Source organism: Anguilla rostrata, chromosome 4 (genome assembly GCF_018555375.3).
Source record: "Anguilla rostrata isolate EN2019 chromosome 4, ASM1855537v3, whole genome shotgun sequence".
Taxonomy (NCBI): domain Eukaryota; kingdom Metazoa; phylum Chordata; class Actinopteri; order Anguilliformes; family Anguillidae; genus Anguilla; species Anguilla rostrata.
Genome location: NC_057936.1, coordinates 3238022 through 3254671, shown reverse-complemented (window position 1 = coordinate 3254671; position 16650 = coordinate 3238022). Strand labels below are relative to the sequence as shown.

The following is a 16650-nucleotide window of genomic DNA, read 5'->3' as shown; positions in this document are numbered from 1 at the left end:
AAAGAAGCTCTGAATTAAACACTGATTAAACAGAGTCTGGCAACGGCCTCGGTGTAGGGCAGTGGGGGGGAGGGGGGGGGACAACGACAACAACTTTGCATCCTTAAGAAAACAACGCTCTTCTCTCATGCAACTGTTTACACCAACTTTCACCGTGATGGATTAATGGTGGATCTAAAACTTTTAAAGTACAGCGAAGAAAAAAAAAAAAACAGAAAAATACTCCAGGAGGCACTTAAATACAAAAACACTGCGAAAAGTTATTTATTTTTATTTATGTCTCTGCCAGACTTCCTCGCAGATGGCAGACACTTGCAATATAATACCAGTGGAAGGCAAAATAAATCAAAGCAAACAAATAAGGAAGCAAACAAACAAACAAACAAACTAAACAAACTGCCCAGGCCTGAGAGTCTGAGGACGGGATGCTGAGTCACACACCAGGTCCTCACAAGCACAGCACCGTGTACACACTGTGCCCGTCGGTCCCCGCAAACCACTGTCTGCTCACCTGCCCTCACACCACTGCTCTGATACACACACCAGGTCCTCACAAGCACAGCACCGCGTACACACTGTGCCCGTCGGTCCCCACAAACCACTGTCTGCTCACCTGTCCTCACACCACTGCTCTGATACACACACCAGGTCCTCACAAGCACAGCACCGCGTACACACTGTGCCCGTCGGTCCCCGCAAACCACTGTCTGCTCACCTGTCCTCACACCACTGCTCTGATACACATGTAATATATACACACACGTATACATGTGCAATACACACATATACATGTGCAATACACACACATATTCATGTGCAATACACACACATATTCATGTGCAATACACACATATACATGTGCAATACACACACACATACTTGTGCAATACACACATATACATATGCAATACACACATACACACACTCCACCCTGTGTATCCACTGCAGTCACTCAACAAACCCGAACAGACCAGGAAAAAAAAAACCACCCAGATCCAAAGCAGAATCACGTAGACTTCTGTACTTCCACGCTAGCTGGGAAGCTAAAGCAAAAGGAAAACACCTTAAAAATTAAACAAACAACAAAAAAACAAAAAAAAACCTCTCCTGCAAGCCGTATAGTTTTTCCAACTCAAGCGGAGATAATGCAAACTTCTGTTTTTCGTTTTTTTCTGCAGTTTTAATCAGGTCCCCCTCTCAGCGCTGGCAGGGGCCCCGAGCTGCCCTGGGATCACCCCGAGGGCAACTGCGGCCACGGAAAACAGCCGTCCCGCGCTGGAATCCGTCCCGGGTTGGAGTTCCGCCAGAACCGAGGAAGCAGGCGAGGTGGCAACAGCGCCCGGTCCGAAAAGAACCCCGCTTTCCCAAGCTAGCCGGCCAGGCTACGCCCCGTTTACACAACACTGTAAATTTTAACACGTCTCCGAGCCCGGCCTCGTCCGAGAGCGCCCCGGCTCCTTAAAAAAAATGATTTAGTGCCCCTGCACTTGGCTCGGACGAACTCTTTCGCTCCCAAGTCAAACCCAGGCTCTGCCGAAAACCTGTGCGTGTCTCTGGCTCGGGATAATAAAACGCTTGTTTTTTTGTTTTTTTTTTTTAAAAAAAAAAGGTCGCTCAGCACACACAGCAGCCCGGATCGGGGGCGAGGACGCGCACCCGTAAATCTCCAGTGCTGACCTTATTCTCGGCAGCCTTGCCTTTCAAAAGACGCAACCTACGGGTTTCACACAAATGCATTTTCAGTGGGGCATCGCAGCCGCTGGCCTGCTAAAAATTTTTTTTTTTTTTTTTAAATGCATCCGACTGTTTAACAGCAGTGCTGGGAGAACGCACAGCGTAAGCCGTTTTATACAGATGGCTCTTTATTCACAAACCGTTAAAATGCAGTGGGAGACGTTAAAATTTAGCCGCCTACAACTTGAAGCACAGTGCGTGCGCTTTTATGAATGGGACGGAATGGAATATGCTGATAAAATGGAGATGGATGGATCAGATACTCAGCACGCCGCTGTTTGTGGTGTGTGCGCTTTTGTCAAATGTGACAGCAAAGGACGACACGCGTGTCGTAGCCAAGTGCCATCTCTTTCACACGAAACGCATTTCACGCCGCATTCCGTAGTTGTTCAACGGAATTCAAGGGAATTAAGCTATCTTATCTCGAAATGCACACATGACTCACAGAGCCAAAAATGTAAGTCATCTCTGAAGGAATTTAATTACAGTACAAATAAAGAACTATCACACGGTCAGGACGAGTCTGGGTTAACCCATTCAATGCCGCAAACAATGAGAGAACGACGTAGTAAAATAAAAATAAAAAACCGTTGGTGTGAAAAAGTAAGCGATTTTCATCACAGCTAACCTTTGTGGAAACTCCTGTCCGCTAAATCTGCGAGGAAAGTGCTGATCTTAGATAACGGACGACAACTGCAAGCTAAAGGGCTTGAAACTGATTGTATTAAGATGGCAGTAATACAAGGACAAGCTTGTGCTCAAGCCAAAAAAAGCCAACTTTAAAATAATAATTCTGTGTAGCTTTATTTTTTTGGCAGTTTCCTCATGGAAAAGCACTTCAGCATTAGCTGTATGTACTGAATTCACAGCAAAAAACACACACAAAATAACTAAAAAGGTCATATTTTTCAAGAAATTAGTCTGTTTTACACTCTATCATCTATACTTGTTCTTGCTAATAAGACATAGGATTCCAATAGTGTAACCAGCTGCCTCATTCAAGATTTGCCCAGGAGGTGAATTTACTTGACAGCGAAAGTAATTTTGCAGCGTTAAATTGCTGCGTTGGGGATCAAAAAAGCGCACTGCAACTCCCAAATGGATTCACAGATTTGCACAAGATTTTGTGGAAAGGTTGGTCATGAGCCAAAGAAGAGGTCACGTGTTTGTGTGAGGGTGTGTGGGTGGATGCACGCACACATGGATGCATGCGCGTGTGCGGTCGCAGCTATTGCAGATTCACGCTTGTTTTTACATCTCGTTACAAGACTAAAACACTTAAGACAGATTGTAACGGGCAGGCGGTCGGCACGCAGGCACTCACCCCTCTCCTGCACGAAGTAGGCCAGGTAGAGGTCCAGCTCCTTGACGGAGACGGTGATGTGGTGGGGCTGGACGCAGAGGACGGGGTTGGTGCAGTGGCCGCCCTTGACCAGCCGCTCGCCGTCCGTGCTCTCCAGCGGGATGCCCTTGAACAGGATGACCATCACCAGGTCCAGCCGCCACACCTTGTCGGCCTGCCGCAGGCAGTCGATGCGGCGGATCTTGCCCTTCTGGTCGGGGTTGGAGAGCACGCAGCAGGGCGCCTTCTTGCCCGTGATGGCCAGCACGAAGTCCTCGCGGCACTCCGGCCGGATGTCCTTGCGCAGCTTGGCCAGCAGGCGGGACGCCCACTTCTGCTTGACCTCGGCCTTCTCGCCCAGCAGCTCGTCCTTCACCGCGCGCTCCTCGTCCTTCGTCATCCTCTTCTCGTGCTTCTTGAAGTACTTGCGCTTGCGCGCCTGCAGGTTGAACCAGGTGTAGGCGAAGGCGCGGACGTGCGGGAGGAGCGCCTCGATGAACGGATGGAACTCGTCCTGGAGGGGGAGGAGTCACACGGAAAGAGGCCACAGTCAGCCGCCATATCCAGCTTCGACTTCGATTTACCATAGAATAACTTTATTTACTGCAAATTTACCATAGAATCTATTTGTTTACTGCAAATTTACCATAGAATCTATTTGTTTACTGCAAATTTACCATAGAATCTCTTTGTTTACTGCAAATTTACCATAGAATCACTTTGGAAAATAAATAAACCGCCAGCCAGCGTGTTAACAGAGGGGCCAGTCGTGTGCTTCCTCGAGGTGCTCAGACACCGTACACAGTCATCTTTCATTTTTATCTCATTTGGGTGATTACTTTCCCCCAAAATCACAGTATGAGATTTTATCCAGCCTTGCTGTCACTCTCAGTAATTTAAAGGCTTATAATAGTACCATAGGAGTCAATAATTAGTCCAACTACCGAAGTCTGGGAAAAAAAAACTGAACACAACTACAGAGCATCACTAGCCTGGGAAAGAAACTGTACACGGTTATAGCACAGTGTTAGTCTCTGAGAGAAACTGACCTCAAGCAATAAACATCCTGAGCCGCCCTCAGCAGCACAACATATTAAATGCTTCCAGCTGCCCTAACCACCCCACTCTCACTGCAGCTGCCCTAACCACACCACTCTCACTGCAGCTGCCCTCAACCACACCACTCACTGCAGCTGCCCCAACCACACCACTCTCACTGCAGCTGCCCTAACCACCCCACTCACTGCAGCTGCCCCAACCACACCACTCTCACTGCAGCTGCCCCTAACCACCCCACTTTCACTTCAGCTGCCCTAACCACACCACTCTCACTGCAGCTGCCCCTAACCACACAACTCTCACTGCAGCTGCCCTAACCACACCACTCTCACGGGCAGCTGCCCTAACCACACCACTCTCACTGCAACTGCCCTAACCACACCACTCTCACTGCAGCTGCCCCTAACCACACCACTCTCACTGCAGCTGCCCTAACCACCCCACTTCACTGCAGCTGCCCTAACCACACCACTCTCACTGCAGCTGCCCCTAACCACACAACTCTCACTGCAGCTGCCCTAACCACACCACTCTCACTGCAGACAGCTGCCCCTAACCACCCACTCTCACTGCAGACAGACTGTCTAACACACCACATCTTGTATGATACCCCCACTTTGCATGTGGCTAATTATCCCCATCTAGAAATAGTGTCTCTAACAGACTTTACGTCTCACTGAGTCCAAACCACTGCATGCCAGCGGGGCCCAAACAGACCTTATGTAGGCTGGCCCAGAGAGCCACTCTCACTGCAGCTGCCCTAACCACACCACTCTCACTGCAGCTGCTCTAACCACCCCACTCTCACTGCAGCTGCCCCTAACCACACCACTCTCACTGCAGCTGCCCCTACCACACCACTCTCACTGCAGCTGCCCCTAACCACACCACCCTCACTGCAGCTGCCCTAACTACACCACTCTCACTGCAGCTGCCCTAACCACACCACTCTCACTGCAGCTGCCCCTAACCACACCACTCTCACTGCAGCTGCCCCTAACCACACCACTCTCACTGCAGCTGCCCTAACCACACCACTCTCACTGCAGCTGCCCCTAACCACACCACTCTCACTGCAGCTGCCCCTAACCACACCACTCTCACTGCAGCTGCCCTAACCACCCCACTCTCACTGCAGCTGCCCTAACCACACCACTCTCACTGCAGCTGCCCGAACCACACCACTCTCACTGCAGCTGCCCTAACCACACCACTCTCACTGCAGCTGCCCCTAACCACACCACTCTCACTGCAGCTGCCCTAACCACACCACTCTCACTGCAGCTGCCCCTAACCACACCACTCTCACTGCAGCTGCCCCTAACCACACCACTCTCACTGCAGACAGACGGTGTTAAAAAAAACACCAAACACTTGTATGATCCCCCAGCTTTGTTCATTAGTGGCTAATTATCTCGTTGCTAGAAATAGTGTTTTCGATGGAACAGGACTGTGGGGGTTTTTTTAAGTTTACTCTGAGTTTCCGAAGAGCTCGCGGCGAGCCAGCGAGGCCAGCAAACAGACCTTTGATGATATTCGGCAAAATGGCCACAGAGAGAAGAAATAATCCTGTTTTCTTTTACTCGTGGCATGAAAACAAAAACAACAGCCTCAGCGTGAATAAATACAGACGGAATCCATGTTCGAATTCCACGTCAAATTCTACCTCACTTCTCTCCATCTTGCTGTCAGAGACAATAAACCTCACTTCATTCCCTGCGTGGACATTAAACTCATCTATTCTACAAACTCAAGCTGAAATGCCCAGTGAAATGTGAAAAGCAGCTACATAATTTCATCATTAACTTGTGTTTGGAAAGAAGGTAGGATTCCCCCCCCACCTTCTCTAAGAGAAGGGATCTTAATTCCTGAATTCTAATTTGGTTCAGCTGCAAGAAACAGGATATAACATGTTTTTACTTCTTGCTAATTTATGGAATTAAAAAAAAAAAATGAAGAGAGAAAACAGTGGACCGAAATTCTGAGCGTCAGTTTCCGTCCTTACACAGCGCTAGATAGCGAGCGACTCCGCGGGGGCCGGATCTGGGGCCAGTTCTGGCCCAAATTCAGCACTGACCGGGCCGGACTCGTCCCACATCTGACCCGGAGTCGCTTGCCATCTGGGAGAGGGCTGTTCATCGTGGGTGGAAACACCAGGACAGATAGCCACGAGCCGTGTAAAATTCAAAAAACTAACGCCGAGCATGGAGAGAAATATTCTTCTGATAGAAACCAGCCGGAATCCAGGACGGGACGTCCGATCGGGGCGTTGCAAATTCTCGATAAGCGAGCTTGACCGCGCTGCCTAAAAACAGGAGGAGAGTGAAGACAGGGATATCCCCGCACTTGTTTTGTAAGGAGCGGCCTGTTCTTAAGATCACGTCGTAATCGCGTTCGTAACGCTGAAAGCTTTTAAGCGGCCCAGGATGTGCAGTCCAGCGAAGGGATGATTCCACAGGACGTCACTTACGGGAGGCGATCGCACTGGAACACACGTCACCCTGTGTTTGCGAGGTCCGGGCAAACCGAGCGTTTAAAACGCGCCTGTCGCCAGACCTCCTTCGTACTTCCTCTCCAGCCAATTCACAATCCGGCTCTCGCCCTCCAGAAACGTCAGGCCGCCGCTCTCCAGGAATGTTCTCCCGCACCGAAAAAAACAGCGCCGGTTTTATTATTCTATTATTCGCGGGAAACTTCGCCGACCACACCTGCGGCAGAAAGTAAACACTACTCTGGGTCTCAGCTTCAGGCTGTTAGAGCTTGTTTAAAAAAAAAAAATTTAAAAAAAAAAAAAAAGTTTTCACGGCAGTTAAAGAAACTACTGTAATTTTTAAATTGGTGCTGGTGTTTGGGGGGGTATGTTTGGGACTGGAGGAGAGGCTACTGTTCAGCTTTACACACACCCCCTCCTCCAGCAGATTTCAGCTCTGGTGTTTAGATAGCTGCCCCCCTCTGCACCTCCAGACGCTACCCAGAATCCTCTCTGTTCAAACCCGGATCGTCGCAGGAATGCCAGTGAAAGTCTGAGCGTTATGATGTGGGTTCTTCACCAAACCCAGCCGGTTAAGACTCCGGCAAGCCTAGGACCATGGCTCTCGTTCAAATGCGCTAATGGCTAGTTTGAGCTCGCTTCAATTATGGTCGTAATTCGGAGCATGTGTGCCGAAATAATGCCGCGAATGATCAGCAGCGAAGGTCTCGTGATCCTGGCTCATGAGCCTCAGATACTGCCCCTCACAAGCGCCTTTAGTGAGCGCTGAAAGCATTATATTACATTTATTTAGCAGACGCTTTTATCCAAAGCGACGTACACAAAGTGAATTTCATGGTCACGGACAACTACAGAACACAGGTTCAATAAGGTACGGTACTCATTTCGTACAGCTGTTTCTAGCCAAGAACACAGTTCAGTTCACACAGTGAACACTACTCTGACCTAACTTATGCCAAGCCAAACTAGGGAGAATAACAAGCTACAATATTAGGAGAAATACAGATTGCCAAAACTTCAGGCCAGGTCAGGCGATTTTTAAGCAGAATCCCGTTTAGTGTTAAGGTTTCACAATCCCCGGCGATTACAGAGGCCACCGTCAGCCAACGAGAAAAAATGACCTAATCAACAATGCAATGCTCCAAAACAACCAATGGGACGCGAGCTTTCAACACAGCCATTTGCCAGCTGCTGTTTTTCCTCGAGAAGCAACACGTGTAGATTAAGCAGCAAGACCCAAAAACTGCAAGGCTAAAAACTACAGCTTGTTAAAAACAGAAGAAAGAAATGAGGAGGAGATGATTGCGATGTGACTGGATGACCAACCTTTCTTTGATCCATCCATTACAGACTAACATTACATTACATTACAATACAATACAATACAATACAGGCATTTAGCAGACGCTCCTATCCAGAGCGACTTACATAGCATTTACATTGTATCCATTCATATAGCTGAATATATACTGACGCAAAGCAGGTTAAGTACCTTGCTCAAGGGTACAACGGCAGTGTCCTACCCAGAAATCGAACCTGTGATCTTTAGGTAAGTTCCTTACCCATTATAATACACTACCTGACTACCAAGAATCTCAGGCGATCTCATCATATACATATGGATTGTTAAGAAGAAAATGTCTTTTTGATGACTGAGTATGTATGTCCTCAAGCTCAGTTCTGTGCTTTACAGCCACTGAGCGAACGAGCGAGAGACCAGCGAGCTTGCAGAAACGCTCTTATTAACAATGGTGGCCGTCTCTCGAGAAGGTGACGCGCAGTACAAGCTCTCCGGAAGCTCGAGAACCTGAGAGGAACACCAGTGCGGACTCCCACCATTCCACAGTAGCCACCACGTACAGTGCGATGGGCCGTCCGCTCGATGCTCGCTGAAGATTCCCAGATATCGAATCGAGCTAGACTCAACCTACACGGATCAACGGCAAGCTCAGCGAACGCCTGCGGGCCGACACGGTGACGGCGAAGGCGAGGCGGCTCGGCTTACACGACGCAATCGCTGCGACAGAGGAGGACCCCCTCGGCTTGGACATCGCTGAAGTCCGGGAGGCAGGAGAGCCCCGTGTCTCCACCTTGTTACCCCCACGGGCCGCTTGGGGAAATGTGCCCACTACGGGCTCCACGCTGTCACGCGTGCGGATGTCTGCGCGAAATAATCGATTGATTGACAGCAGGGACAACTCAGGGTATGCACGACAGCCGACACGTCGATATTCACCACAGAGCGCCTGCGCAGAATCAACAGCGGCCGAGTCGCAGGCCCACAAGCCCTGTAGCTCCAAGTTTAATCTGCAGTGTCTTTTCAGGCTACAACGGCTCACCTTCCCCCCCCCCCCCCCAGCCCCCTTCTGCTATTGTTCCTTGGAGATTACCAAAGGCCCTGAATAGATGTTGAACTCTTCCTCTCTCTCTCCCCTCCCTCTCTCTCCCCTCCCTATCTCTCCCTTATCTCTCTCCCTCCCTCTCTCTCCTCTCTCTCACTCCTCTCTCTCTCTCTCCCTCTCTCTCTCCTCCCTCTCTCCTACCCTCTCCCTCCTCTCTCTCCTCTCCCTCTCTCTCCTTCTCTCCCTCTCTCTCTCTCACTCTCTCTCCTCTCTCCTCTCTCTCCCTCCTCTCTCCTCTCTCTCACTCCTCTCTCCTCTCCTCTCTCCCTTCTCATCCTCTCTCCCCCTCTCTCTCTCCTCTCTCTCTCCCGCCGAGTGTCATGTTATAGGGCCGAAACAGCTGATCGTCGGCGGGATTAACGCGTTGGGTTAGAGGGCCGCAGTCAAAGCTGGCAGGGCTCCTCGTAGCATCTGCTCTGTGGCGGAAACCGACACCCCCCGCGCAGCACCGCCCTGCCCCGAGCCGCGGGGGGTCGTTTGAGGACACGTCCGCCGTCGAATCTGCCGGCCCCGCTCTGCCGCGCAGCAGTTCCCGGCAAAGCTTGCCTGATTTAGTCGCGCCTAAACAGCGGACGAACACCTGATGATCACCAGGATTCCACAGCACAGCTGGCATGTCAGGACCTTTCATTACATTACATTACAGGCATTTAGCAGACGCTCTTATCCAGAGCGACTTACACAACTTTTACATAGCATTTTTACATTGTATCCATTTATACAGCTGGATATATACTGAAGCAATTCCGGTGAAGTACCTTGCTCAAGGGTACAGCGGCAGTGTCCTTACCCGGGAATCGAACCTACGACCTTTCGGTTACAAGCCCAGTTCCCTTACCCACTGTGCTACACTCCGTCCAGAGCTCCGTCCACTCCTCTACATTTCCAGAGCTCGTTCAAAATTACATCAGTAAGAAAAAAAAACACAAACAAGACAGCTTTGCCAATGGCTATGTGAAACGAACCCAGCACCTTATGTCAAATTAATGGATATACACACACAATAGAGATAAAACTAACCACAATAGCGATACGATCCAATATCGTAAATAAACATGCACCTCAATAAACTAGTATTTTTAGCAGTGGGGGCTGGTTAAAAGTTCAAAGGTCACTATCGATCCACAACAATCGAGACCAGGGCACCGTCAGTGTAGCATGGAGACTAGAACTCCGGCCACTTCACACCGAGGACAGACCGGTCCGAGATTCGGTCCGTTACGATGGGCCTGGGCCAGAGGTGGGTAACCCGGCTTCAAAGAGTAAAAAGACTGACCATCACCATGCACTAAACCAGCTGATTCTAATTAGCATAACTCTTCAGCATGATAGGAGAACTAATTATTGTGATCAGCTGGTTTAGTGCAATGTTGGTGGAGCAAATACATGGTCAGTCTTTTTTACTCTTTGAAGCCGGGTTACCCACCTCTGGCCTGGGCGATATCGCTAAGGTCCGCGGTGCCCTTCGTGTGAGAGTCCAGCCCAGGGGAAAGTCACCGGCTCGTTCCCACCGGGATACGGAAGGTCCTGGCCGGCGTGCAAACGGGGGCGAAGGGGACCTGACGTTTATTTCCAGTTCTGACTCATCCTACGGCTCGGCTAGCCTAGCGCGACTGCTGAGTCAGCGATCCGCCACGGCGACAAGAAAGCCGGTGACTCAGTGTGTTTGGGGGTGTGTGTGTGTGTGTGTGTGTGTGTGTGTGTGTGTGCGTGTGTGTGTGTGTGTGTGCGTGTGAGTGTGAGTGTGTGTGTGTGTGCGTGAGCGTGTGTGAGTGTGAGTGTGTGTGTGTGTGTGTGTGTGCGTGTGTGCGTGTGTGTGTGCATGTGCGTGAGCGAGTGTGAGTGTGAGTGTGAGTGTGTGCGTGTGCATGTGCGCGTGTGCGTGTGCGTGTGCGTGTGCATGTGCGTGAGCGTGTGTGAGTGTGAGTGTGAGTGTGTGTGCGCATGTGTGAGTTTGGGGGGGGGTGGGGGAGGGAGCAGGAGCAAGGGGGTAAATGACAGTTCTTCCCCAGCCCCCAGCCCCCCCTCCCTCGCCCCCTCTCCGGAATTCGGAACAACGATCGCCGTGTTACAATAATACAATTATCGTTGACATCGACCGTTTATATCTCCGAGCCGAAATGTTTCGCGACCTCGCTACAATGCCATACCGAAATAACACGCCGTCGTTCCGGGGACTAAAATTAAAATGGGGGTGGGCAGTGTGAAAAAACCAGGAAGCATCGCCCGCTGCGAATACCGCGATATAATTCGCTCGGCTGTTGCTGCACCTCTTCCCTGCGCAGAGATAACTCTTGTTGCCCGATTCAGAAACATGAATGCCTCAGCAGACCATTGAACATGAATTCAGAGGTTTTTGACCTTTTGTCTGATCCAGAGACCCCTACCCAGGTTCAACAGCATCCATTTTCCTGTCGTCCTTTAACCGACTTTGTGAAGCTGAAGGCACACTTCTACTTTTGTCCTGTGACGTCCACCACCCCCATTATAAGTTAAATAGACGTATATTTCAAACGTTTTACATCTTGAATTTTTGAATTATTTATATTTATCCCAATGTTTTATATATAGTCATTGCAGATCAAGTCTTGCCCGGGACCCCCTACCCTTGTTGAAAACCCAGGACATTATGGCAAGAGAACTTGGCTCACAACTCCAAGGTTAAGGGCTTGAGTCCCAGCTGCACTGCTGTGGTACCCTTGAGCAAAGGCGCTTGACCTGAATCGCTTCATTAAACACACAGCTGTATCAGTGGGCTGTACGTGAAAAATGCAAGCAGCCCCGGGCTAGAGTAGGCTTGCCAGAATTCGAGCTTGTGAAGACCAGGTAACATGCACAGCTGAAAGCAAACCAGTCCCAGGCGTGGGGTGGGGTGGGGGGGCGGGTCCAATATCGGACCGGTTAAAATTTCGGCCATCAATCACTCGGACCGGTCGTTACATTCTAATCTTATCCGGGGAGAGCTACCGTCAGTTTAGATAGTCACAGCATGCAAGAGCCCCCAAGCACAGTCAATTTCCATAAAATAATAATAATAACAACTTTATATTGCACTTTTCATACAGAGTGTGTAGCTCAAAGTGCTTTGACAGATCAACAAAAAAGCACCGTGAGGCCAGAACACATGGTCCATCATTTAAATTTGAAAAATAAATGAATAAATAAATAAATAAAAAGTTTATGCACATTATTTTGGAGAGTAACTGTAAACGCTATCTGGGATTGTGGGACACAGAAAGCTGACCCCAAATGCCCCCTTTCTCCAGCCTCCAGCACCGCATCAGAGAGTGGAAAGAAAAAAAAAAGCCAACTTTTTACTGCAGCGGCACGGCCTGCTGGCGCACTATACGTTTAAATCATCCGAAAACCTGCAGAGGAAACACTGAAAGATGAAACTGAGAAGGAGTCATAAACGCTGCCTCCTTCAGCGGGAGGCTGCTCAGACACGCCCCCCCCCACTCCCGCCCCCCCCTCGAGGCGGCTGCTGGCACAAACGCTCTGCGAGGTCATTTAGGGACACGCTCGTCTCTGGACCACACAAGTCAGGCTGTAGTTGTTTTTTTTTTTTAAAAGATATTGTGATTGTGCAGTGTTTAGAGGGTGAGAACTGTTTTTTAGTTTTTGTTAGCGCTGCTGTTTTTGCACCAGACGCCTCGCGACCTCATTTGATTCACAGCCCCACTCCACATCGTGCGTTACTTAACAGCTAGAGGGTTTTCCCCTAACAGCAGGTTCACTTCACTTCCGAAAAGACAGAAACACGTGTGGAAACGGGAGATCCCCGGATCAGAAATCTGGATCCAGGACCGGCATTCCGAGAACACGATTTAAGCAAAACACAGACGTGCGCCTTTTCAAGATGATCTGGGGGGGAGACCTCAGTCAACTTTCCTCCATTTTTATTTTTTATCTATGTATTTATCTGAGACTTTCAGGGATTTTCTACGGAGCGTGGGAAACGTGGAAAATTCCTTTCCACTCAGAAAACAATCAGCACTTTATGCAGCCGCGCTCTTTGTGAGTCCCAGCGCTCCCAGCTCACCCAGTAGTGAGACTGGTCTATGTCTGTCCTGGAAGGGGGCCACGGGGCAGGGGGGGGGGCGTCTGCAAGCCTTTAAGCCCCAAAGCGTAGAGTCCCCAGATTAGAACAGTAGCTCTTAAGTAGTGATGTGGGTGCATGCACGCATGACTGTGCCTGTGTGTGTGTGTGTGTGTGTGTGTGTGTGTCTGAGAGGCCATCTGAAATAACCACTTTTTTTTTTTTTTTTAAACATGAATGCAAGTATACATGGCAAAACACAAGAGTACTGGGGGTAGAGACTTCCATGGGTATTCCATGAGCCAAATTCACACTCTCTGTTTCACTTAGCTGATGAACATGATCTAGGGAAGGGGGGGGGGGGCGGGGGGTGCAGAGTGTTCTGGTAGCAGATCCATTCAAAATGCAAATACAAAAGATGTCTTGTCCAAAGAACGTTTTTTTTAAAAACCAAACTGCAATTAGTTAAAAAAGGTGCTTTGTTGAAGGAGCATAGAGTTGTTTCTGGTGTGTGGGGCCGTGGGTTGCTGTGGGGGGGTGGGGTGGTTTGTCAACAGTGCAGACATTATGCAATTTTACTTCAAATTACAGAAAGTTGAAAATACACACACACACACAGACAAACACATACGCGCGCACACACACAACACACACACACAGACTTAAAATAAATTATAAATAAAAGCGAAGTTCAGTTTGAAGAAAAAAAAAAAAAAACATTTGGAATTTAAAAGAAACAGATTCAGTCATCTCCCTATAGTATGTAACCCCTAATGAGAGAATATTTCAAAAGAAATGGTCACATTATTTTCCCCCAAAGACGCTTGGTTGTGGAAAAACATGCCAAGCTTGGCGGCAATGACCTTAAATCTTCTGGGGCGACACACTTCGCCTGTAACTGAAGGGAAAAGCCAGCGTGGGCCAGACGCGGAACTATTCGATTCCGCTGTAAATACAGGCAAACAACTGTGTGATCAGTCTGCTCCACATACAACATCCATCATGCTCAGACACGTTTTATTTTTAATGGCACAGATATGCTCTGGTTCACACCCCTAACACAACACACCTTTAAACTCACTGGCCTCAACTCTCTCTCTCTCTTCCTCTCTCTCGCTCTCTCTCTCTCTGCATGCATCAACAAAGAACACTTAATAAACAATAAAGAATTTCTATCACTTTAAATAAATACACATAAATAATACCGCACATCAATAAGTAGGCAGTGTGACTCAGACCAGGTGGAAAGGCTTCTGTCAACCCCCAGCTCTTGGGTAGCCAAAAAAATAACAACAAAATAAAAAGCATGACACTTCCACTACCAACACTATCAATGCCATGAAGCCCCAGTTAGACCACGCACTGGTCTACACGTGCAATGGCCCTGGAATATAATCTGTGTGATTGAATACGAGATCCACTTTATCCTCCACAGGCAGACTGTGAGGCTTCGCCCCCCAGAGTCCGATATCTGACGCATTTCAGCGCAACACGGGAGGAGGCCTGAAAGCTGTTAATCACACGGATGATTGGCACACCGTCGGACGGGATAAAACTCTTCACCGCTCTTCAACCCGCCAAAAAAAAGCCCCTCAACGGTGGCGGCCTTTCCTGCTGGCAGAAGACTTTTGTTTGATTTTTTTTTTGTTCATCCTGTTTTTAGGCCCTGTTTTTTCAGCTGTTGCACAGTCTTCCGCTAGACCTCAAACCTTAAAGGTCAGTCACGAACAAACTCTTTCAGTATTCCTGAATGGTTTCTCTTGGTTGCGCTGACTCCATTACTCAGCAGGTGGAGAACAGCAGAGAGTCCACCGCTAAAACACGCTCCTCAAAACCCCTGCAACCTAAGAGTACGTTTTAATGCTCAAACAGCCACCATGATTTTTAACTCCCTCCATTACACGGCTCGGTTTTGAGCAGAGAAAGTGTTTCAATCATGCATCAGGCCAGACTAAACGCTTTATGCTATGTTATGCTCAGTGGTCTAGGCACACTATGCTATGCTATGCTCAGTGCTCCAGGTACACTTTATGCTACGCTACGCTCAGTGCTCTAGATACACTTTTCCCAAACACAAAGTAGAATTTAAAAATGTCATCCACTCTTGGAGAGCGATGGAAGTTTTATTTATTATAAACACTTTAAAATGCCGACGTGTTCCAGCTGGGGGACTTCGTCAAGGAAACACTGCAAGACACAAAAACGGCGAATCGCAAACACACACCCGCCAAACTCTGAAGTAGACCATACACCCACTCTTTCAAAAAGGAATCAAACACAGAAAGAAATAAAGAACGAAAAGGGTCCCCCGTCTTTTGTAAAGAAGCACTTTACAAAAAACACTCTGGACATAAAATAACGTTCTCGTAATATTTTTGTGTAAGGAAAACAGCTAGCGAGTCGCGAGCCACAGAACTGCACACCCCACCGCCCAGCGGCCCCCCAGTTAAAATACATTCGCTTTGTTCCGCCTCATCGGGGGAGGGGGGGGGGCATGATCTCGCGATTCGAGCGATTTCCCACGGCACGCACCCCCACAATGGAGGCGGACGGCCGGGGGCAACGCTCCACACGCGGTGGAGACGATCGAGACGTCACTTCTAATCACACATTTGTGGCCTCACACCTTTAAATGGTCAAAACTGTCAGCAATGTCAGCAGTAGGATTCTCAATTTGTCTTTGTATAAAGCCATCAGACAACGAGGCACACATACATAACAAAGAGGGCACTGCAGATAGATAGTTAGATAGATAAAATACATCAATAACTTCACAACAAAGCAGCCAATGTCAAAAATGCATGTTTCCAAAGGAGGAAAGAATGACTAACGACCGCCAGGGAGGCAGTGCGCCGCAGGTTCACCCAGCGTGAGAGCACAGCCCGCCTCTCCGTGAGAAAGCAATGGCGGTACTGACACAGAAGCGCCGTCACCTCAGATCACCCCGCGTTACGGTTCTCAGCAAACACACACACACACGCGCGCACGCGCACACAGTCATCCTGCGCTGCATGTGCTCAACCCCCCCCCCCCCCCGCCCCCCTCCCCCTCCCCCTCCCCCTCCCTTAACCCCATGTGACATTAGTACCGCTCACTGGCTTGCCTCATAATTCCTTTCTGTTCCACACTGTCAACTTTACGCAGAGCATTTGGAGTCCACATCCTTCTCATTACTGCCCAAAACTAATCCCAGGTAATTCAGCCTGGTCTAATAATAGTTAACTGACGTCTTTCCCTTTTTTAACCACGGTGAAGACACAACAATCTGTCCCGTCCTCTTCAGCAAAACCCTGTGAAACCTATTCCAAAAATGTTCCGCGCAGCAGACAATCAGAGAGGTTTTGAGGCTTATATTTTCAATCACACTGAGGGCGCAGCGCTGGTAAACAAGGGTGTTTGGACAGTGAACTCATAAACTAGCGGCCATCTTAATCTCAGCTTTACACTAATACAGGAACTGGCTCTCAAGGCCGATTGGATTTTCAACACGGCGATTTTCAGATTAACACCATTCTCCACGTCTATGAGAAAACTAAACCCAAAAGCAGCAATACAGCTAATCTCTGTTCAGAGACGAGAGTAC

The 16650-nt window shown here is 49.0% G+C and overlaps 1 protein-coding gene across 2 annotated transcripts in view; it reads right to left on the bottom strand.

The window, feature by feature from the left end:
- nfic (nuclear factor I/C) overlaps positions 1-16650 on the bottom strand; it is a 133250-nt gene that overhangs the window by 92223 nt on the left and 24377 nt on the right. For both annotated transcript variants that reach the window (XM_064330090.1, XM_064330091.1), the window contains exon 2: positions 3059-3590. In XM_064330090.1, coding sequence (XP_064186160.1) covers positions 3059-3590 — 532 coding nt within the window. The remainder of the gene's footprint in view (positions 1-3058; positions 3591-16650) is intronic.